The sequence below is a fragment of the Dinoponera quadriceps genome, unplaced genomic scaffold, assembly GCF_001313825.1.
Source record: "Dinoponera quadriceps isolate SergipeBrazil2010 unplaced genomic scaffold, ASM131382v1 scaffold1565, whole genome shotgun sequence".
NCBI lineage: Eukaryota > Metazoa > Arthropoda > Insecta > Hymenoptera > Formicidae > Dinoponera > Dinoponera quadriceps.
In genome coordinates, this window is record NW_014556124.1 from 1,887,316 (window position 1) to 1,908,552 (window position 21,237).

Below are 21,237 nucleotides of genomic sequence, written 5' to 3' on the forward strand. Positions count from 1 at the left end.
AAAAGAATATACAACGAAATAATCATATGTGGAATTTAATAATTTAAGAATAACAGCAAAAGTTACCATAAGTGCAGTAATTTTTCTGAAAATGATTTGTTTCACTTATGCAATTCACGTCGTATGTAATAAATATGTCCTTTTCTTTGGACCGAATCAGTCTTAACCATTTAAACCCTGTGAAAAAATTATATAAATATCATATTGATCCACATATCGCCCGAAAGAAAGAATAAAGAAACACTAATTATATTGTATACATTTGAATTCCTTCGTGAGGTAGATCTTAATCTCTCTCTCAATATTCTTGTGTACTGTTTTTTCCGCTATCACCGGTCCGAATAAATACAGGATAAGATAATACTTTTTACCATTTGTTATTGTACTGCAATAAAATTACATTCGATTAGGTTAAGTCGCATGATGATTTGTATATTACTTTTCTTGTTACTTGTTATATACCTAAAAAGTAAGTGATCACTCTCCACTCGAAGATAATAATCGGATACATCAATTAAAAGAATACGAATAGTAACAATGAGGTCTGATTGGCTCCATAAAACTTTTGGAGTATAGCACTTAGAAATAAGCCGTGGTGGGCAGTTCATTGTTTCAGACGATTCTTCTGTTTAAAAATAAAAGAATTTAAATTACGTATTTAATTTGTTTCCTAACAAAAATATGATCGTGGTAATTATTCTGATAACTTCATACATTTTTCAATATGACTTACATAAGTTAACCAAACGTGTATTCACTGGAGTCAATGGAGAATCTATTCTTTTTGGCTGAATTAGCTGCGGTAGGTTGTATAAATCTCTTTTCATCTCTTTCTTGAGATTAGACAGGGAAGAGAAGAGAAGAAAACTAGTGCAAATTAGTGCAACTAGTGCAGGAACAGAAAACAAAGAACCGTTGATAACATTTCTGATTTGCTGACCTAACTCGGAGTCGTCATCGTGCTATAATTTTCTAAAAATTTAACCGTGTGTTTAAAAATGTACCAATCAGAACGCAGTACAATGATCCCGATTCTGGTCGAGTCAGCAATTCGAAAACACCATGTAGCTGATCAATGATTAACTCAACGGAATTGACCAATCGCATTGGCAATTAACTTATTTCTCTAGATCTAAAAGAATAATCCAATGAGTTCAGAAAACTTCCAACGGTTGCAAAATAAACGTTCTGCTGAACACGGCCATTGCCACGTGTTTTCATAAGTGAATCGTCGCAAAACTAGGAAGAACGCCGTTGAGCTTCCTATAATTAAAAGAGAGAAAGAGAGAGAGAGAGAGAGGGTAGTGAACCGTCAAAACGTGTAAGGAAACAAAACAGTAGATTTCTGAAAATGAGTGGTATTATATATTAATTTAGTTAATAAAACTTATTCTCAGTTAAGTATTAAAACATAGTAAAAATGACTGATACAAAGCCGGAAAACGTTAATGAAAACGTTAATGAAAACGTAATGGAACTGGCAAAGAACATCCATCATGGGTAAGAAAATCTATTCTAACCTCTAAAGAAATATTCATATTATGATTTCTTTTCTAGAGAACTCAACGACTCGTATAATATCGTAGTGACTACGATTTCCGCATTCAAGGAGATCATCAATAATACAGAATGGAACACAGCAAAGTATGCATTTTTGTTTCTAACTGTTACAACTTATTCTCATTATCGTTCAATAATTGTTAGTTATCATGTCAGTTTTATTGGGGAATACATATCAACTTTATATTTATATTAACTTGTGCTTTTTATTTCAACAGAGATTTGATGAGTATCATCATACAGAATGGGAAATATTTAATCAAAAATTGTCCTCTTGAAGCCTGTATTGGAAATATGGTGAGGAGAATATTACAGATCATCAGGGAAGAATATACTTCAGAGTTGAGAAATAAAACAGACGAAACCGATCCTCAGGAATCTTTGCATAAGATTCTAACTGCTGAGAGCGATCAACAGATCGACTTTAATATTCCGGTACCTTCCCTCAAATCTGCCGTTAATGAGCACATTAGTGAATTTGAAACTGAATTAGAAACATGGTTAGTTGTCTATATGTATATCTGCGTCATACAGAATTCATCTTGATTAAAAAGGAAATATTTTCATTTCCGTAAACATAATTATAAATTTTTCTACGTTCACAGTTCAGACAATATCATCCAACAGGCTTCCGAACACATACATTCAAACGAGATTGTAATGACTATTGGTAAGTCCAAGTTAGTGGAGGAATTTTTTAAGAAAGCTGCTACCACTCGACCTTTCGAAGTCATAGTGGCGGAAGGTGGGCCTCTTTTAACCGTAAGTCCATGTTTAACCTAGGAATTGGATAGGGAATTTATTAAAGAAAGAAATAAACAAGAGAAATGGGGCGACTCTAGGGGCACGAAATGGCGTTGAATCTGACCAGAGCGAAGATCAAGACCACTCTTATCTCAGACGCAGCCATTTTCGCAATGATGTCGCGAGTTAACAAAGTCATAATTGGCACCAACAGCGTCATGGCGAACGGTGGGCTCAGATCGATCTCAGGATCGCATACAGTGGCACAGGCAGCCAAACATTACTCCGTTCCAGTTATGGTTCTGTTACCTCTCTTCAAGTTGTCGCCCCTGTATCTTTGTTCGTACAAGCAGGATAGTTTTAACAAATACATCTCGCCGTTCCGGGGTGTAATTGAGGCTAACAATGCGCAGTTGCTGGAAAAGATAGAAGCGTACAATCCCATGTTCGATTATGTCCCACCGGATCTGGTTACATTGTTCATCACGAACACGTGAGACAAAAAATGGACTCTGCAAACATCAAGTCGAGCGACAAGGACCAGTTAATTTGTCCTTTTCTTCTTTCAGAGGTGGAAACGCGCCGTCTTACGTGTACAGACTGCTCAGCGAACTGTATCATCCCGATGACTACGAGTTGTAAATAAACATCTTCGTTTACTCGATGCGAGACGCCAAGTGTGTGATCTCTTTTGTATCATACCATGTGTTATAGTACCGTCACATTGTGGTTTATTTACAAATAAATTACAAATTATATACAAAAAAGTAGTTGCTTGCTTTCCTTCTTTTTTTTTTGTTTTCTTTTAAAGTAATAAAATATTACACGTATGGATTCCAGTTACTACCGTCCTCGGGTTGTAAGGAATTTGTCACTAGCAGGATGACATCGACAATCCACCAAACACCCATACCGCCTAATGTCAACAGTTTGCCCACTCCTGTCCCGGTATGGCCGAGGCAAAATCGATCCATGCCGAGGAAGCCCAGCAGAATGCTGTACAAGAGAGTCGTTGCGAAAAAGTGATCACTGTACTTTATACACGGTACTCCTTCGCGAAAGAACGTTCTTGGTCCGAAGCACTCGATGTCCGGCAATACCGTACACGACACTTTAGTTTTCTCCACATCCTCATAGCGAGATCCTCCAAACTAAACAGACAATTAACATCCAGCTCTTTGTTACTCGACTCGTGGAATTATGTCGATGTCATGGGGAAGTGAGATTTTCACACACACACACACACATACACACACACACACACACACACACACACGATGTCATACCTTGACGCAACCGAAACCTATCTCTTCCTTGGCAGTTTTGTTTCCCTTGTGATCGATCGGTTCTTCACATTCTATAAACTCTATCGGCCTGAAAAAATACAAACGCGTAACACGTTTGTTTTGACCGTCTTCGGTCGGCCGTTGAGAGACGCGTATTCGAGTACTTACAGAAATTTACACATCACCAGCGGTCCCTCCGGTCTGTATTCGAGCTGCTGATCGACACTCTTATTCGCGCTGGCAAGCATCAAACATTCGCCCCGATCCCACGAAGAACAAACGATTGCTACGAGAACGAGAAATAACCTCATTTTGTCGTGCTTGACATTTTAAACGAACCATGATACATGGAGTAACAATGATCGGGAAACGATGCTTCTGTTTTCAGTTACTGGACGAACACCAACGCCACACAGGGTCAGGTGGCGTATTGGTGAAATTTCTTTTTATCGCAAGGCACTTTTTAGGTGGATGTTGCGGAGCTACGGACAGAACTTAGGCGAATATCAGCGAAGTCGATTGTGGTCGTGTGGCTGTGATTAATGCGTGATTAACGTGTTGTAAAATTTCGTGTTTGTATATAATAACATAATAATACGTAATAATATTACGTAACTTATAACGAGAGATGATGCGACGTGAATAATAATAACAAATGATAAGAAAATAATAGTTAATCTGTGACAGTTCAATATATACTGTAAATCATGTTTTCTTTAAATCGGATGTATTCCACGCCAAGAGCCTATTTAACTTGCATGCCGTACGGCGATTCAATTTTTCCCAGAAGATTCAATCATCGACATACGTCTAAGCGCACTTCGAAGGTATCGTATCAGGTGTCGTAAAATTGACACTTCATAGAAACATAAAATATTCCATATTTAAAAAATACCAAAAACCTGTGTTTACAGTTGTATCAGACGCTGGGTGTCACGGAAGACTGCGAAGACGAAGCCTTGAGATTAGCATTTGTTTACCTCGCTAAGCGATTTCACCCGGACAGCGGGACATCGGAAGCCGATACTGTTAGATTTTCTGAGGTAATATATCACTGATACACACTGATATTCCACGTCGAATAGTTCTCATTATCATGCGGTAATTCAAGGTAGATTGAAAGCGCGTATAGGGAAATTCGGAAGATTAGGAACGCGCAGAGTGACAAGCAGGTGTTGCCAGAGGTGGAAGAATTTGACATCAAGGTAACTGTCTCCATCTTGTACATCCTTTTTCTTTTCCATCTCTATAATTGTTCCTACCTTAAGCACACAGCACCTCAACATCGTCACTACTTGACTTTTGATGTGGGGATCGGCACGCCGAGCAAAAGACAGAGGCTGCACACGATACAGAGGGCTCAGAAGGCGGTCGACAACGTGATGGAGCACAGACTGAAGAAGCTGCAAGCTGAGGAACGGAACACATTGGTCGGCATGGATAAGCAGAGGGCCAAAGATATTAAAACTCGTTACGGCATGGATCGTTTGGTGGAGGACTTGATTCAAGAGGCGATGAGCAGGGGTGAATTCAGAGACCTACCTGGAATGGGGAAACCATTGACTACCACAAGCGCCAGGAATCCTTACGTTGATTTTGTCACTCATAAGTTAAATCAGGTATTGAAACTTGAGAATCGATAATAATAATATTTATAATTCCAATAATACTTGAATATGAAATATCTACCCGTGCGTGTCATGAATACAGATATTGATAGACAATGGATTTACTCCGGAGTGGATACAGCTGTCGAAAGAAATCAGGGAAGAGACGGAGGAGTTGAGGAAGAAATTGTCGGAAGTGCGTAATAATGTAGGCGAGCTTCCGTTAACAGCAAGAGATGCGTCTGTGTGGAAAGATCATCTGGAGAAATTACAAGTCTCGACTAAACAGATAAATAACAAGATCGATAAGTACAACTTGTTAGTTCCTATACTCCAGAAACAGATGCTTCACGTTCGATTGGACGAGTTCGCTGAGAAAGCGTTATCGGTGCCACCTCTTAAAAGTATCAAGAAATATGCAGAAGTTAATCGCAAAAGCCCCAATGAGAATGTTCCTCAAGATCTCTTTAATTTCATCAGTGATCTGTTTAGTAGGAAAATTACGTAGAAAGTAATCTTGCAATGTGATATTAGCGATTCGTGTATCGCGAGAACCTATTTGTATGTACAAAAAAATATATATATCAATATATTAAAGAATGCGAGCACCGAATTACGAGCTATGTTCCCCAAATCCCAAGTTTGAAACTTTTGGAACGCTGTGCTTCCGGAACGAAAAGCCGGATCAACTTCTAACCGGCGTATTTGTTTTCAGCTCAACGAGATCTTTAATTTCAACCATCCATTTCACTGAATGGATTTGGCGAGCATTTTGACCGCACTCTTTGTACACAAACACGTATAATATATGTAAATAAGACACGCGTGAGAATAATCAAGTAAAAATGTAATTTTTATCTTTTACGAATTTTTCTTCACCGCACGCGCACACACGTATGACTTAGAAGTTCCAGTGGAGCGTACCGTCTTCCTTTAATTTTATACGCCCGGTCGCCAGGTGTTTCAAAGCGCGAGGATAAGTTCGGTGTTCCGCAGTTTTCACGCGTTCCTGCAGGACCTTTTCAGTATCGTCTGGTAACACGGGTACCGCTTCTTGCTCGATGATAGCTCCCGCATCAATGTCAACCTGATCGATGTAATAATGAGACCGTTCGTTAATAGCGTTGGAAAAATCGTCTCTTATCACTTGTCTGAAATCATTTCAGAAAGCTGCTTTCACATCTGGTTTTTCATACCTCAACGAAGTGAACGGTGCAACCCGACACGCGCACACGCGCCGCCAAAACGTCCTTGTGCGCGTTCGCACCTTTGAAAGACGGCAGAAGCGACGGGTGAATATTTAACAAAGCTCCTTTCCAGTGTTTGACAAACTTCTCCGAGAGAATCCGCATAAAACCAGCGAGGCATATTATTTCCACTCCAGCGGCATGAAGTTCCGCGGTCATGACCGAGTCGAAGGCTTCACGACTGGGATAATCGGTGTGTTTAATTACCTGTAGGTGTGTTCCAATGAATAAAGGCTGATTGGAAGCAATATGCATCTCTAACATTTAGTTTGCGATTTAAAAATATTATGGACACCCGATCTGCCCATTATATTCGTTATCTCTGTTATATTACGATATATCTTCTACATGTTGTCTCTCTTCTCTTTTTACTGTTTATCATAACATATTAATACCACGTATTAATTACCACTGTCTTAATGCCGGCTCTCTCAGCACGTTTAAGTCCCTCGACGCCTTGCTTGTTGGAAATCACCAGGACAATTTCCGCTCCTACACGCTGAGACGGATCCTGCGTAGCGTTAATTAACGATTGCAGATTCGTCCCGCTACCGGATATCAAGACGCCCACTTTCTTGACGGGTTTGCTCAACGTTGCGACCAAGTTAGGAACATATTGTTTCATCTCCAACTCGAGAACTTTCTCCAAGTTCTTCACTTCCACCTTAGAGCGGCCACCTGTGTGTTAATACGATTTATACGAATGTACAAATGCGTGTATAATCAGTCGCAATTATCTAGCAACAGTAGCTTCTTACTGAGATGCGTATTCACGCTTCCAATAATCACAGGACTTTCCGCTTTCAGTTTATTTAGGATTTCGAGTTTGTCCTTTTCGGCGCACACTAAAACGCCACCGATTCCACAGTTAAATGTCCTCAACATTTCGTATTTATTGATTCCGCCTGTACGAAAACAAAATATCTTCGATGTAAGGTTTCTGAGGAAATTTTCGTAGAAATTGTAGATTTCTTTCAAAGTTGCCACGGAAAATGAATTTTGAAATTCTCCGATACTTCCACGTTTTCCAGTGACGACGTGAGCGGAGGATTTTTCACGAGCGATATACAGAATAATTCATTTTAATCTTAAGAGGCAAATATTTCGAAAAATATGGAAGATACGGAAAAATGTTTCAGATAAAAGTTGCTGGAGCAAAATCAGACCAACAAGAAATAAATGAGGAAAAAAGAATATAGTTGAGAGCATTTAAGGAAATTATTAGCGAGGTTTAAAATTCCAGGTTTTTTTTTGTTATATCTTTCCTTAACTTTCCCAAGTTTCTAATGACATTTTAAGTCTCCACGATTTTTTCCGGTTTTCCCAGATCTGTGGCAACCCTGACAGAGATTTGCATCACACATTCGCGTATTCACTCACCAGCCGCGGCCAGCCAGCTGAAAATTGGCGGAATATTCCACTTAGTCGCGTCTAACGTTACACCCAAGTTCTCTGGCAGAATTCGTGGAATATTTTCTGTGAGACCTCCGCCAGTGATGTGGGCGAATCCCTTCGCCAGATTGGTCCGTAAAGCCGAAATGACGCTTTTTACGTAAATTTTCGTTGGTATCAGTAATTCTTCACCTGCAGTATCGCATCGTTACACGCTTGTATAATACATATTCCATGTTTCTAAAAACACTATGATCTAACAGTAGTTGCATACCGATAGTTCTGTTCTCCATGGAGAAAGGTGCTACGTCGGAGAGCTTCTTATCGGTGATTCTCAGTACTTTCCGGACCAAACTGAAGCCGTTGCTGTGCACGCCGCTGGACGGAAGACCGATCACAATGTCGCCTTCTTTTATGTCGTTCACACGTGGCAGCAAACTGCCCCTTTCGACTGCACCCACTGCGAAACCTGCCAAATCGTATTCCCCTTCGGAATACATGTCCGGCATCTCGGCCGTTTCTCCACCGATCTGGAAGATATCATCATATCTGGATGATATCATGGTATCATGATGTTGTGTCATCACTTTAGTGATCATATTATTGGAAAAGTTAGTGTTTCTTAAATATCCCAAACACAATACATATGTCCCGAAGTTGTCTCAAAGACATTCAGACGTCCTTAACGTCATCCAGGATATTTCTAACTTGCATAACGAATATAACGTTACTACTTTAGTTACTTTCTAAATTGCATAATGAATATAACGTTACTACTTAATTACCAAGGAACAGCCTGCCAGCTTGCAACCCTCGCTTATTCCGTTCACGACTGTCGTGGCTACTCCGACATCGAGTTTGCCGCACGCGAAGTAGTCCAAGAAGAACAACGGCTCGGCGTTGTGCGCGAGGATGTCGTTCACGCACATGGCCACCAAGTCTACGCCCACTGTGTCGTGTTTATTACATTCGAACGCTATCTGTAACGAGGAAATGTCTGCTTGTGAAAGTAACCGGCTGGTGACTCGATTCAGGCTCAACCTGTACCTTTAATTTAGTACCGACGCCGTCGGTGCCAGACACCAGAATGGGATCCTTGTAACCCGCGGCTTTCACGTCGAACAGGCCGCCGAAACCGCCGATAGATCCAAAAGTACCGGGACGCTTGGTGGAAGAAGTGGCTGGTTTGATGGCCGACACGAGGTCGTCGCCGGCGTCTATGCTTACGCCGCTGCTTTGGTATGTCAACCGCCCTTTCTGCAAGATAGATCTGCGAAGTTCGTTCGATAATCTCATGCGATTAATTTGAACGCGAATCTTGGGAAGCGAGTCTAGAAAAATATACCTAGCGATCCCTTTGTGCGCGATGTCCGTCCTGAATTGCTTCCCGTCGAAGGATACGTGTTGCGCAGCTTGCGTCGCTCTGGCTGCCGTCAACGCCAAGGTCGGCGCGACGCTCACAGTGATGAGAACTCTCCCACCTGTGAGGACGATGTTATAACTAGTACAGCTTTCATCTACGATCGTCTCGCAAAGTGTCGCAGAATATTTGCTTCTACATGTACCTTCTTCATCTAAGCATCCTTATAATCCTTAAGTCTCTATTTTGAGCTCGTTTTCATAGATAAAGTTGCCTCAGATGTGGCCTCTCGGCCAATCAGCTGGCTCCTACGCCACTTTCAGAGGCACTTTTATCGATAAACGTGAGTTCAGAATACGGAGCTTAGATTCTAGTCACCTCACTGCGTGCAATTACCATTAGTCACTAAATCGCCCGCTGAAACGGCCGTTCCGCAATGGAAGACGAAGTGGTCCTGCCTACTCGATACTTCATCGATGCCGGTTATAACTTGACCCTTGGACGACGACGCCGGGTAGCCGCGAGACGCCAGAATCACACCGACAGCGAACACATCTTCCCTCCACGAGACGCGAGAGGCGTCCAAAGCTCCCTCACAACAAGCCTGTTAGTCCCGTATGTAATCAGATATGTATTTAATCAGATACATCGACGTGAAAGTAAAACGACTGAATATTTTGATTTTTAAGTTACGGTCGATAGTGAACCTTCATGATTGTGAACAGGTCCGATGTCAGTAACGGTAACACCACTTCGGTCTCGGGATCTCCGAATCTGCAATTGAATTCGAGGACTTTCGGACCGTCCTCAGTCAACATCAAACCAGCGTACAAAACACCTGTAACGTCAGTCTCGTGTAAATCAAATATACCGATGGAAATATTTTGCTGAGATACTCCCATCAAGGACTCATATAATCTAACAGGATAGTCGATTAAGCATCACAAACCAACGAACGGAATGTTTTCCTCCCTAAGTCCATCGACAGCCTTCTGGAGAACATTTACTTTCACACGTTCATAGTCATCTTTACTCAACAGCGGACACGGGCAGTAAGCGCCCATTCCACCGGTGTTCGGCCCGGTGTCTCCGTTGAAAATCCTCTTGTGATCTTGCGCAGGCATCATAGGCACCACAGTCCTCCCTAAAAATCAAGATAAAATTCAAGAAGCTGCTCCCGGATATTTCAAAAGAATAATTGAGAATAGATACGAATATGATGTCATTTACCATCCGTAAACGCGAGTACAGACACTTCCTCGCCTTCCAAAAGTTCCTCCACAACAACGGTGTCACCAGCAGCTCCGAATTTCCTGTCAGTTAATATCTCGTCTATCGCTTGGCAAGCTTCCTGCTGGTTCTTGGCCACAACGACACCTTTACCGGCGGCCAGACCAGATGCCTTCACCACAAGTGCCTTAAACGGAGCGCTGGTGTGACCAGAAAGAAGCACAAATTATTCCACACTATCTTTTCCTTCTTTGAGAGACTACTCACGTCTTAACAAACTTCTTTGCATCCACAGCTGATGTGAAACCTTGCCATCTAGCGGTAGGTATACCGTGTCTATCCATAAACTGCTTTGCCCAGTCTTTATCGGCCTCAATTTGGGCCGCTTCTTTCTGTGGTCCGAAACATTTGACTCCCACATCCCTCAGATCATTCGCCAAACCTTGGGACAAAGGATCTTCTGGCCCGACAACCACAAGATCAATATTATTATCCTTGCTCCATTTGGCCACTTCCTGTGAGGAGAAGAGAAAGTACAGTTAATATTATAGGACTGAGAATAAAGAAAGTATACATAAGAAAAAGGAAAATATCAAACTGAAAATCAAGCAGAGAAGAAATTACACGGTAATATGATATAATTTACCTTAGTTTCCTTCACATTAATATCAATCAGTCGCACTTTATCCACCAGTTTGATACCGGCATTTCCAGGAGCAACCAGAATTTCTTTCACCTGCACCGAACAAAGTACATGTTGTGGCAATTTTTAGAACGTAACGTTGTGACCTAACGTTGCTATTGTTATTGATAAATGCACTCACATGTGGCGACTGAGACAGTTTCCAACATATGACGTGTTCCCTACCACCGCTTCCAATCACAAGAACTGTATGCTGCATTTCCTATAAATCAATACTTGTAACATCACAACAAGCTTCGACCTTTATTCATTGTCACTACGAGAGACTAACAATCACTATATATCAATATCAATCGATATCTAAGCTTGGAAGTGTCAAGGATCAAATTGTTGCTGGGTACTCACGTTGCTTTACAATTGCACGATAGAAACACTTCACATGCACACACAATTGCAGCCTTAATTATTTATAATTATCTGCTTTTAGATTACGAAGTATCTATTTAATCATTCACGAGACTCTTAGCGCGCTATCTTTCAAACGAAACGCAGGGTTCCACAGGTGGTCGCAGCGGGACCGAAAATCACGAGTGCGTCCGCGCGACTACTATCAAGGCACGTCGACGATGAGAGCGACGAGAAGACCAATAACGCGCGATAACTTGACCCACCAATCGTTCTTTGCGCAACGAAAGCAACTTGCTGTCTGTGGGGGTCTTTAGCTATTAAAACTCACACATATTATTCGTCCGATGACATGATGACCTTTCGAAATACGCGGGACCTCGACGAAAGTAACGATCTACATTATTACGAGGAATTATTGAAATGTTATCATTACACAAGTAAATACGCGTTCAATACGTCCTCGTCAATACTTCCTTATCTCATATATTATAATATTAATCCTTGTAATCTCTCACTCTTTTATTTTTTTGCATCTTATTCTATTTATGTTTATTACCGCGGAAACTTCCGGGAAAAAATGATTATATATGGTTATATATAATTATATAAAATCATATGTGAATTTATGTGAATATATGTGAATATATGTGAATTTTGCCCATATATGTGACCGTATACGTTTATACGGAAAAAATGATGTTACGTCATTTAATTAAATATCGATATCAGAAGCACAAATAGCCAGAAGCATTTACTTCGATTGTATTTGGATATATTAGGTTGGCAACTAAGTGATTGCGGATTTTGTCGATAGATGATTTTGGCACATTCTTTTGTTTTGTCAACATGTCAAAGCACCTAACCTGTATTGTTTTCTAGTTGTTTGAACTTCTACCTTTAATTAGTAAGAAAATTGTATCGATTAGATATTTAGTTTCGTTTTTATCCCAATTTAAAAATGAAAGAGCAAAACGGGCATTTCAGACATATTTTATTGTATTATTCCCGAAAAGGCAAGAACGCATTGCAAACATACAAGAAGTTATGTGCCGTATATGGGAATGGAGCCTTGAAAGGAAGGCAGTGTCAAAATTGGTTTGCCAAATTTCGTTCCGGTGATTTTTCACTCAAAAATGCGCAACGATCTGGCCGTCCAGTTAAAGTTGGTGAGAGCCATATCGAGGCCATTATCGATTCAGATCGTCATAGCACAACACGTGAGATTGCAGAGAAGCTGAATGTATCGCATACATGCATTCAAAAAAAATTAAAACAGCTTGGCTATGTTAAGAAACTCGATTTATGGGTCCCTCATCAGCTTAAGGAAATTCATTTGACGCAACGCATTAGCATCTGCAATTCGCTTCTGAAACGCAACGAAATTGATCCATTTCTGAAACGACTGATTACTGGCGACGAAAACTGGATAGTTTATAACAACGTTAATCGAAAAAGATCGTGGGTGAAACAGGATGAACCAACCCAGACAACATCAAAAGCTGAGATTCACCAAAAAAAAGATTATGCTGTCAGTTTGATGGGATTATAAAGGAATTCTGCACTTTGAACTTTTACCAAGAAACCAAACAGTTAATTCAAACGTCTACATTCAACAACTCACCAAACTGAGCGATGCAGTTCAAGAAAAGCGGCCAGAACTGGCAAATCGGGAGGGTGTTGTTTTCCAACATGATAATGCAAAGCCCCACACATCTTTGGTCACTCGCCAAAAATTATTGGAGCTAGGTTGGGATGTGTTGTCATATCCACCATATAGCCCTGACCTTGCACTTTCAGATTTCCATTTATTTCGTTCTATGCAGAATTCCTTAAATGGTAAAATTTTTTATGACGCTGATGATGTAAAATCTCATTTAATTCAGTTTTTTGATAAAGAAAAATCAAGTTTTATGAACATGGAATTATGACACTGCCTGAAAGATGGCAAAAGGTCATTGACAAAAACGGACAATACCTAATTTAATAAAGTTATATTTTCAAGTAAAAATTTTGAATTTTCCTTCTTATTTAAAATACGCAATTACTTAGTTGCCAACCCAATAATTTGTACAACAGTATTTTCTCGTTGTGGACATACGTGATTATGTACAGTCATATATATATATCATAAATTTTATATACGATCTTTTTTTTTTCCAGGGATGTTTCTATACTATGATTTTAATATTTAGGAGCGTGATATTATCAAGTGTAACAGTTTAAAAATATTTATAAAATATTATATCAAAACGTTTATAAAATCCAGATAAAATCGATGTTTCAAAAGATTGATTTAATGTTTCTTGTTTGCTGGGATAGCTCTCGTGGTGCGGGTTTGTCAACTTTATTAAAGAAAAAAGAATTAAGCACGGAAACATCTCAACATACGCAATCTAAAGCTGATCGTGAGAAAATTCTCACGATTTATTTGTAATTCTAATATTTGGTTGATTATATTAATATATACTCACGAATTTTGAAACAAGTTTAAACAGTGAAAAGGGATTAAGTAAGCAATAAATTTAACGTCACGTACTTGTGAACTTACGTATGCAAACATAACGTTCCCGTACGATGAGAGAGAACTCGACACAGTTCTTAACGATATTATTCCGAGATCATTTCGCGGTCAAAGGTCGCGCACGTCACTCTTATCGAGATTGTTGTAACATGTTTGTACTACAAGCGAGCAATGTGCCGCGTGCGATAAAATTTCTGTCTTGACGCTGCTTTATCTGAATTCTTTCACCGGTTCGAGAAAACATCTTTACAAGCTGCGGTAGCCAATCGATGCAAGACGCGCCACGAGTATGAGATTAATCCAATTAAAAATTTATTTCTTCCAAGTTATGCTCTATTCGTGGCGTGTTCAATCGATTGGAATATATTCTTATATTCCATGCACAAAAAAAATATTTCAACTCTGATGAGAAACGAAATATTTCGTTGAGAATAATAACAACAAAATTCGACTTCCTCTCTGAGAATCGTGAGAAGTAAATTATAAAAAATTAAAAAGGCACATTTTCGGGCCTGAATTGTATCGAAAACAATGCATATCGATATCATTGATTGACGCAAATCCGCGAAGTTCGTCCGCTAGATTATATTTTGTTTGGACGACGTTCGCATCCTCCGGATTATACGCGGTCGCAGCGAGACGAGCAATGATTAAAACAATAGCCCGACGTGATAATACGGAAGTATTGTCCTCGAAGTAATAATCGCGCGGACGAGGAAGTGGCAGAGACGAGTTGCCCAAGTGTGAGTGTGTCATGTTCGCCGCCGTGAACGGCAGACTCACGAGCCGGCTCTTCTGGTCGCACGGACTGGCGCCCATTCGCGAAACGAGGTTGGCATTGAGAACGCAAAAGCCCACGAGACCGTCGCCCGAGGAAAATGCGGCGATTGTTGCCGAACGCGCGGAAACCAAAGAGTGCAAAACGCCACCGAAAGTTAGTCATTCCATCCGAGGATACTTACAAATATAACAGAAAAATATACAGGGTGTCTATCGCAAGCTGTCAAACAATAACCTGTAGTTTAGGTCAATATAAACAAAAGAGTCCTCTATTTTATGAGTTCTCGTGAAAAATTTCGAGTTCACTATTGATAATGGCCATGCATAGAGGATTCTTTAATGAATAGCTCAAAATCTGCATGGTTATTTGCAAAATGATGCAAGACTTTTTTGTACAGGATGGCCTAATCTACAATTGTATAGTGACAGTTGTTATATTTAGCTGTTGAATTATGTTTTTCGTTACATGAAGATCACATCTCTTAGATTGTCGTTTCACATCTTTCTGAAAAGCTGGGTCTACAATGAGAATATAAGCTCTTAAGAAATTGGCCAGTCGCAGACGATTATTCTCCTCACATTCGATTGTGATTGGCCAGTCAATTTCTTAAGGCTTAGAGCCTTAAATTCTCGTTGTAGACCCCAGCTTTAAACAATCAAAAAGCTCGAGCCGAGGCTACAGTTTGGAATCGGATCTTTCGCAGGATTTGAAGATTGGATCGAGACTTCAGACCGTTCGGGTTTATCGATGGAACCCGGAAAAGCCGAAGGTGAAGCCGTACATGCAACAGTTCGTCGTGGATCTGAACAAGTGCGGCACGATGGTGTTGGACGTGTTGGCGTTGATCAAAGCGGAACACGATCCAACGTTGTCCTTCCGCCGGTCTTGTCGCGAGGGCATCTGCGGCTGCTGCTCGATGAACATAAACGGCGTCAATACCTTGGCTTGTGTAACGTAATTAATTCACCGTCGGAACTCTTCGGTACAACTCGCCGTCGTGATTCTCGGCATTGATGAATCGGACGGCGGGAATTTCGAATTTTCTGGACCGATGATCCTTTTGACATTTGGACGTCAATTTGGAGCAGTCGCAGCTCCAAATGTCTGGGGATGATCGACATTTCGATGGATAATTGGTGCTTGAAACTTTCGGCGCATTCGGAGATATTCGGATACCTGAAATTGTTCAAACGATTAATCCGACTTCAATTTCGCACATTCCCAAAATGGAGTTATCCATACACAGCACTCTCCCTCCGAGACTAAATAAAGCAATTAGGATACGATTTTCCTGCTCGAATAGCGCGTAATATTTCCATCGGGAGTTCGCTTAAAAAACAAAATCGCCCAAATCCTCAGAAAAATAAAGGAATCCTCGAAACCGCTGGTGGTTTACCCTCTGCCGCACGCCTACGTGATTCGAGACCTGATACCGGACTTGGGGCAGTACTTCGAGCAATTTCGAGAAATCGATCCGTATCTGAAGCGGCCGGGCGAGGACAATTTCCTCGGTATGCGGCAGGTGCTGCAAAGCACGCGAGACAGGAGGAAGCTCGACGGTTTGTACGAATGCATAATGTGCGCATGCTGCACGTACTCGTGTCCTCCTTACTGGTGGCTCGGCGACAAGTATCTGGGACCGTCGGTTCTTCTGCAGGTTAACATGAATAAGTTAATAAGTATCCGAATTCAGTCAATGAGCGCGTCAACAATTGTATCGGATATGATGAGACAATACGAAAGTATCAGTACAAAGGATACATACGGTTTTGTTTAAATTGCTAGGCGTACAGGTGGGTGATAGATTCGCGGGACTTGGCGCATAAAGAGAGGCTGGCGAAGCTACGGGACTTTTACTCGGTTTACCGATGCCGCTCGATCTTCAATTGCACGAAAACCTGCCCGAAGGTGAGCCTCCCGTAACTCGCCGTCACACTTCCTACGTTACGAAAACGTCTGTGCGCTCCAAAATATTCCGCGTCGAGCGGCCTCCGAGTCTCTCCCAGGAGACACGAGCTACGTTCAAACGCAGATTAATTGTTTCACCACATTTTTAGGGCCTAAATCCGGGAAAAGCGATAGCGCAGCTGAAACGATTGCTGGCTGGACTTACGGAGAAAGAGAAACCGGACATCGAGACGCCGATCCCAAACCCCTGCCAAGGTGAGGAACAGTATCCGTGTAAGAAGAATTGAAAAGGTGTGATACGATTCGTTAAACCGGAGGGGTTTTTTTTTCTATGTCTTCCTCTTTATTGTATGCTATTGTCTATCACTTTGAGCAAAGAGCTTTGCACTTACAATAACAATAAACTCATCTTGTCACTATATGTATAAAAGCTCGTAAAAGCCGTAGTCCGTAGCGCGATATACGGTGTAGTTGTGTATACTAAGATAAATTATAATACTCTCATAGTCTCCGTACGCACCCTCGTTGCGCTCAACTCGACACAAACCGTGATTTCTTAATCGTACTTTGCTTTACTTCTCTGAAGATCGCAAATAAAAAATTACAGTAAATAAATCTGTGGTCGCGGAGCTTTCTAATTTTCACACAAACGCGTTGTATATCATCTTATATACAAAGTGAGTCCCGAGCAAGAAATCTATAAATTTCTATTTTCCAAGTCAAAATGAAGTATTAGTCAGTTATTATGTGTACACTTTATTACAGCACCGTTTCTTACGCAGCTATCGTATACTAAGTTAATCACAGTTACACATTGTCGTTAATAATGAAAGGCACCGAATACTGGCAGGGTACTTTGTATTTTTCTCTTCTTGGTAAAATTTCTGCCACAATCGACTTAAGTGTTAATGTTTTGATCTTCGAACGTATATATTCCAAGCAGAGATATTTAAATGCTTGATATCGTGTCGGAGAAAAATTATTCTACATATAAACAGGTAACTATGAGATCACAAAATAATCAACGAGACATCAGATCCCGTTGAGAAAATACTTAATATTTCTTTTGTACTGATTCATTTAATTAGAAGACATATTCGAAATATATTCTTGTATATACTTCCCGTCAGGTACGTGTATCTTTTTTTTTTTCACACGTTAAGCCGCGCACGTTTCTCCGGCGGCAGGCAGATCTCGGGACGCTCTCTGCAGATGTTGGAAGGTGGTATGTTCTCGTTATTTTCTGCGAAAATTAACGAATGTATGATGCTGTGCATGTTAGAATCTCTCAGCCAAGAATGCAGCAAAATCTGATGGATCGTTATACGCTTGTTCGGTTCCACCGTCAACATACACCTGATCTGAAATAACGTTTTATTAATACTTAACATTATTAAGGGCGTTAATAATGATCAGTGCTTGTCTTAGATGATTTCATCTTCATCTAGATGAAGATGAGATGATTTTGCTTTTGATTTATCTAGATAAAAGATACGTGGCGCTATTTATCTACATAATTTTTTAGATGATATTGTTTTCATGAGACTTTATAAAAATGTATAATAAAAATTATGTAGATCATAAAGTTGCATAATAGTTTAGTAATTCGTCAATGTAATCACTCTAAATTTGAGGATCTGACAAAAGACCAATAATCACTGACTGCTCGCTAATCGCTGTGTTTTCTGAACGCAGTCATTATTTCGGTCTTCTTTTATAAGGTCATTATTATAAAGTCATTATTTTTAAGCCTTCCATTCTATTATTTTTTCTAGTCTATTATTTTTTAAATTTTCTTTATAAGTCTTTTATAATTCTTTTATAATTCTTTCCTAAAGTCATTACTTCAGTCTTCTTTTATAAAGCCCATATCATAACACGTATAAAGCCCATATCATATTTTTTATCTAAGATGAAGAGGAATATACTTTATATCTTCCATCTAGATGAAGATAACCCATTAACTTGGGCGGTTATCTAGATAAATTTATCTAGATACTGGCAAACACTGTTAATGATTGATGATTATATACCAGATCTTGAGCTTCTTGTGACACATGTTCGAAATGGGGCTTGCGGAAGGAATAGATTCCATATCTGATCTGTTGTTCCAAAGTATAACGTCTGCTTCCAGGGCTGAAAGGTAGTACACCACTTAAGCAGGCGTACAATATTACTCCTAGGCTCCACACGTCGACCTAGAAAAAAGATTTCCGGTTCAACAAACACGATTCCTTTCCATTTATCACATCGTGTGGAGACACACTGACACACACTTGATTCGTATAAGAGTTACGTCCGAGGTTATTCAAAATCTCAGGTGCAACATACATAGGAGTGCCACAAAACGTTTTCATCATAGTCTGAGTGTCGACTAACTTCGCGAGGCCGAAATCGGATACTTTCACCACAGTAATATCCGAATTGTCCGCTAACAATATATTCTCCGGCTGTGAAATTATTGTAAAATAGAATTGAAACCTTCATCGGATATCCGCTATCAGTAAAATATCAGATACAACGTTTCGGAAAGATACCTTCAAGTCTCTGTGTGTGATACCCTCTTTGTGCAGATATTGAACAGCGAGTATAACCTGATAAAATATCAGTTTTGCGCACGACTCTGACAATTTGCCCCTGCTTCTGATTCTCTCCAGGAGCTCACCGCCTTCCATTAATTCAAGTACAATGTATACTGTTGTCGGTGTATCATGGATGTCTTCCATTCGAACGATACATGGCTAAAACAAACATCCTTCTTTTAATACCGGCATTAAGGAACCACCGGACAGAAAGATATACATCAATTGAACTTACATGCTTTAACTTTCGCAATATCTCAACTTCATTTCTAATTTTCTCCGGGTTATTGAGTTGATTGATCCTTCCGTTGCTACTGAAGTCGCATTTCTGTATGGTTTTCATGGCGAATTTCCTGGTACCGTCCTTCGTAAATATTAATCTCACCTCGCCGCAAGCACCAGACCCCAGTTTATAACTTTGCGCATACCTCCGCTTCAATTCCAACGGTAACTTGTTACCTTCAGGCCTGATCATATTTTCAAATCTGTAAACTGTGATTTATAAAATAGATTCTATCGCACCTGTGTATCTGAGATCAACCTGTGCAATAAATTCTACCATATAAAGTAACAATGATTATCATAATTAACGTGATTACTTGTGAGCGAAGCTTTGGCCAGCGAAATTTCTGATTTGTCGTCAATAATAACACGTTTCCCGTAACCGACGATAACTTTGTCGACGAAAGTGCCGTTGCGGCTATTGTCCTCGAGATACACTATGGTCTCATTGGTGTTGTTAATACGTTCGCGATATATGCGGCAGTGTACCTTGCTCATGCAGTTCAACAGGTTTTCGCGAACTGACTGCGAAGTTATGCAAATATCACAAGACTCTGCACGTCCCAGAGTATACACATCCCCGGACATATCTGAAAAGGTTTGAACATGGGAAATAAGAAGTTCTCTATAAAATCTCGTGTACATCATGAACGACGATAGAGTGTATTAAATAAGATATTTTGTATCAAGATATCTCTTAATTCTATACCTTATTAAATTACTATATTAATTATATATTTTTTTTTCTATTGTCCACAAATTATATACAATTTTTCCTATGCGTAAAGACAGATACATACTTATATCTTTGAAATGTGCTCGTAATGAACACAATCTTCCCCAGATAGCCAATGTTGGCTGTTGGCTTAACGCGTCTTGCGACTGTGTCAACGCTGCGTCGTCCACATTTTGCGTGTCGGGCTGACTGCTCGGGATATATTCCTGCGACGTCATTTCTGCTTGGCTCGTGTACGTTCGTTGTAAATATCAAATAAATATGCCAAATGAGGGGATGTGTGAAAGACGATCGTTTGTTATGCTGCTCAGTGAGGACAAAGCCGGCGACCGCTAACCCATTTTCGCCGGTGTCGGTCAGCGGAGTCGGTCTCTCGTGATCACGATGACGGTTGTTCTCAGAAGGCGGCAGGTTTCACGTAGGATGAAGATTAAATTATTCAATAACACTCGAAAAGTTGCGGCGAATCGTCGGCCCGACGTCCCTCGCGTACACAAAAGAAGGATGTAGCAAAATGGCGCTAAAAGTTCGCGCACTGTTTCGCACATTTCCGTCGGCAAATCCGCATTTGACATTATCAACCGTGTATAACCTCGTTGTTGTGTGCAATCCTGATTATCGACAGATACATAACAAAAATTTATATATATGAGTCATTCGTGTATCTGATATTATTCAATTAGAAAGTGTTTTTCGTGACTCCAGTTCTAAAGAAAAATACAAATTACAGTTAAATGTTCTCTTTTCCAACATGATTTCATATAATTGAGCAAAAACATTTCTGAGGTAATCAAGATGCGTTAATATTCAAATAATAATCTAATAACTTATAAACAACTATATCAATTTCTACCAGAACCGTCTAAAAATGATTCAGCAAGGACGATGACATTAATATATAGTATTACATAACTTGTTTCTCTTCTCCCTTCGCCTCGTTGACTATAATA

The 21,237-nt window shown here is 40.2% G+C and overlaps 7 protein-coding genes across 9 annotated transcripts in view; 3 read left to right on the top strand and 4 right to left on the bottom strand.

Moving 5' to 3' along the window:
* LOC106746812 (putative ATP-dependent RNA helicase TDRD12) overlaps positions 1-1,016 on the bottom strand; it is a 1,533-nt gene extending 517 nt beyond the window's left edge. The window contains exons 1-4 of the mRNA XM_014623849.1: positions 734-1,016; positions 463-625; positions 261-385; positions 62-177 (exon numbers count right to left, since the gene is read on the bottom strand). Of these exons, the coding sequence (XP_014479335.1) occupies positions 62-177; positions 261-385; positions 463-608 (387 nt within the window). The 5' untranslated portion in view covers positions 609-625; positions 734-1,016. The remainder of the gene's footprint in view (positions 1-61; positions 178-260; positions 386-462; positions 626-733) is intronic.
* A 177-nt stretch (positions 1,017-1,193) lies between these two features.
* Positions 1,194-3,033, top strand: LOC106746785 (translation initiation factor eIF-2B subunit beta). The gene is made up of 7 exons (XM_014623803.1): positions 1,194-1,321; positions 1,398-1,500; positions 1,558-1,644; positions 1,779-2,060; positions 2,166-2,322; positions 2,403-2,797; positions 2,874-3,033. The coding sequence occupies exons 2-7, from the start codon at positions 1,421-1,423 to the stop codon at positions 2,944-2,946; spliced, it is 1,074 nt and encodes a 357-aa protein (XP_014479289.1). The 5' UTR covers positions 1,194-1,321; positions 1,398-1,420; the 3' UTR covers positions 2,947-3,033.
* LOC106746787 (TM2 domain-containing protein CG11103) lies at positions 3,013-3,982 on the bottom strand. Its single transcript, XM_014623805.1, has 3 exons — positions 3,759-3,982; positions 3,591-3,678; positions 3,013-3,455 (listed from the first exon to the last, which is right to left on the bottom strand). The coding sequence occupies exons 1-3, from the start codon at positions 3,899-3,901 to the stop codon at positions 3,126-3,128; spliced, it is 561 nt and encodes a 186-aa protein (XP_014479291.1). The 5' UTR covers positions 3,902-3,982; the 3' UTR covers positions 3,013-3,125.
* A 93-nt stretch (positions 3,983-4,075) lies between these two features.
* LOC106746784 (dnaJ homolog subfamily C member 28) lies at positions 4,076-5,797 on the top strand. Its single transcript, XM_014623801.1, has 5 exons — positions 4,076-4,417; positions 4,505-4,633; positions 4,706-4,795; positions 4,859-5,209; positions 5,301-5,797. The coding sequence occupies exons 1-5, from the start codon at positions 4,298-4,300 to the stop codon at positions 5,703-5,705; spliced, it is 1,095 nt and encodes a 364-aa protein (XP_014479287.1). The 5' UTR covers positions 4,076-4,297; the 3' UTR covers positions 5,706-5,797.
* Positions 5,798-6,029: 232 nt separating this feature from the next.
* On the bottom strand, positions 6,030-13,183 carry LOC106746782 (trifunctional purine biosynthetic protein adenosine-3). Of its 3 annotated transcripts, none has more exons than XM_014623798.1 (17): positions 13,099-13,183; positions 11,251-11,331; positions 11,073-11,162; positions 10,694-10,941; positions 10,427-10,626; positions 10,146-10,340; positions 9,904-10,034; positions 9,593-9,800; positions 9,182-9,317; positions 8,884-9,106; positions 8,622-8,816; positions 8,111-8,366; positions 7,825-8,028; positions 7,203-7,349; positions 6,854-7,122; positions 6,394-6,651; positions 6,030-6,284 (listed from the first exon to the last, which is right to left on the bottom strand). In XM_014623798.1, exons 2-17 carry the CDS (start codon positions 11,326-11,328, stop codon positions 6,099-6,101), a joined length of 3,024 nt encoding a protein of 1,007 aa, XP_014479284.1. In that variant the 5' UTR covers positions 11,329-11,331; positions 13,099-13,183; the 3' UTR covers positions 6,030-6,098. The 3 variants fall into 3 exon arrangements, with proteins under 3 accessions (XP_014479284.1, XP_014479283.1, XP_014479285.1); XM_014623797.1 differs by lacking the exon at positions 13,099-13,183 and adding an exon at positions 11,475-11,987; XM_014623799.1 differs by lacking the exons at positions 6,030-6,284; positions 6,394-6,651; positions 6,854-7,122; ... (3 more) ...; positions 8,622-8,816; positions 13,099-13,183 and adding an exon at positions 11,475-12,001 and having other exon boundaries at positions 8,982-9,093.
* Positions 13,184-13,455: 272 nt separating this feature from the next.
* Positions 13,456-17,427, top strand: LOC106746786 (succinate dehydrogenase [ubiquinone] iron-sulfur subunit, mitochondrial-like). The gene is made up of 5 exons (XM_014623804.1): positions 13,456-14,932; positions 15,483-15,733; positions 16,139-16,436; positions 16,565-16,687; positions 16,837-17,427. The coding sequence occupies exons 1-5, from the start codon at positions 14,753-14,755 to the stop codon at positions 16,972-16,974; spliced, it is 990 nt and encodes a 329-aa protein (XP_014479290.1). The 5' UTR covers positions 13,456-14,752; the 3' UTR covers positions 16,975-17,427.
* Positions 17,428-17,528: 101 nt separating this feature from the next.
* Positions 17,529-20,833, bottom strand: LOC106746783 (ovarian-specific serine/threonine-protein kinase Lok-like). Its single transcript, XM_014623800.1, has 7 exons — positions 20,352-20,833; positions 19,869-20,141; positions 19,505-19,761; positions 19,225-19,428; positions 18,964-19,137; positions 18,721-18,885; positions 17,529-18,048 (listed from the first exon to the last, which is right to left on the bottom strand). The coding sequence occupies exons 1-7, from the start codon at positions 20,503-20,505 to the stop codon at positions 17,839-17,841; spliced, it is 1,437 nt and encodes a 478-aa protein (XP_014479286.1). The 5' UTR covers positions 20,506-20,833; the 3' UTR covers positions 17,529-17,838.
* Between the last annotated feature and the right edge of the window lie 404 nt (positions 20,834-21,237).

Bases quoted from the DNA above. Each gene is read 5' to 3' on its own strand.
- LOC106746785 (XM_014623803.1), top strand. From the start codon at position 1,421: ATGACTGATACAAAGCCGGAAAACGTTAATGAAAACGTTAATGAAAAC. The intron at 1,645-1,778 runs GTATGCATTTTT...TTATTTCAACAG, and splicing joins ACAGAATGGAACACAGCAAA to AGATTTGATGAGTATCATCA. The intron at 2,323-2,402 runs GTAAGTCCATGT...GGGCGACTCTAG, and splicing joins AAGGTGGGCCTCTTTTAACC to GGGCACGAAATGGCGTTGAA.
- LOC106746787 (XM_014623805.1), bottom strand. From the start codon at position 3,901: ATGAGGTTATTTCTCGTTCTCGTAGCAATCGTTTGTTCTTCGTGGGAT. The intron at 3,679-3,758 runs GTAAGTACTCGA...GTATTTTTTCAG, and splicing joins CTGGTGATGTGTAAATTTCT to GCCGATAGAGTTTATAGAAT. The intron at 3,456-3,590 runs GTATGACATCGT...TTGTCTGTTTAG, and splicing joins TAGGTTTCGGTTGCGTCAAG to TTTGGAGGATCTCGCTATGA.
- LOC106746784 (XM_014623801.1), top strand. From the start codon at position 4,298: ATGTTTTCTTTAAATCGGATGTATTCCACGCCAAGAGCCTATTTAACT. The intron at 4,634-4,705 runs GTAATATATCAC...AATTCAAGGTAG, and splicing joins ATACTGTTAGATTTTCTGAG to ATTGAAAGCGCGTATAGGGA. The intron at 5,210-5,300 runs GTATTGAAACTT...TCATGAATACAG, and splicing joins TCACTCATAAGTTAAATCAG to ATATTGATAGACAATGGATT.
- LOC106746782 (XM_014623798.1), bottom strand. From the start codon at position 11,328: ATGCAGCATACAGTTCTTGTGATTGGAAGCGGTGGTAGGGAACACGTC. The intron at 8,817-8,883 runs GTACAGGTTGAG...TCCTCGTTACAG, and splicing joins GCGTCGGTACTAAATTAAAG to ATAGCGTTCGAATGTAATAA. The intron at 6,285-6,393 runs GTATGAAAAACC...TACATCGATCAG, and splicing joins GCACCGTTCACTTCGTTGAG to GTTGACATTGATGCGGGAGC.
- LOC106746786 (XM_014623804.1), top strand. From the start codon at position 14,753: ATGTTCGCCGCCGTGAACGGCAGACTCACGAGCCGGCTCTTCTGGTCG. The intron at 15,734-16,138 runs GTAATTAATTCA...CCAAATCCTCAG, and splicing joins AATACCTTGGCTTGTGTAAC to AAAAATAAAGGAATCCTCGA. The intron at 16,688-16,836 runs GTGAGCCTCCCG...CCACATTTTTAG, and splicing joins GCACGAAAACCTGCCCGAAG to GGCCTAAATCCGGGAAAAGC.
- LOC106746783 (XM_014623800.1), bottom strand. From the start codon at position 20,505: ATGACGTCGCAGGAATATATCCCGAGCAGTCAGCCCGACACGCAAAAT. The intron at 19,762-19,868 runs GTAATCACGTTA...TATAAATCACAG, and splicing joins GGCCAAAGCTTCGCTCACAA to TTTACAGATTTGAAAATATG. The intron at 18,886-18,963 runs GTGTGTGTCAGT...TCTTTTTTCTAG, and splicing joins GTAACTCTTATACGAATCAA to GTCGACGTGTGGAGCCTAGG.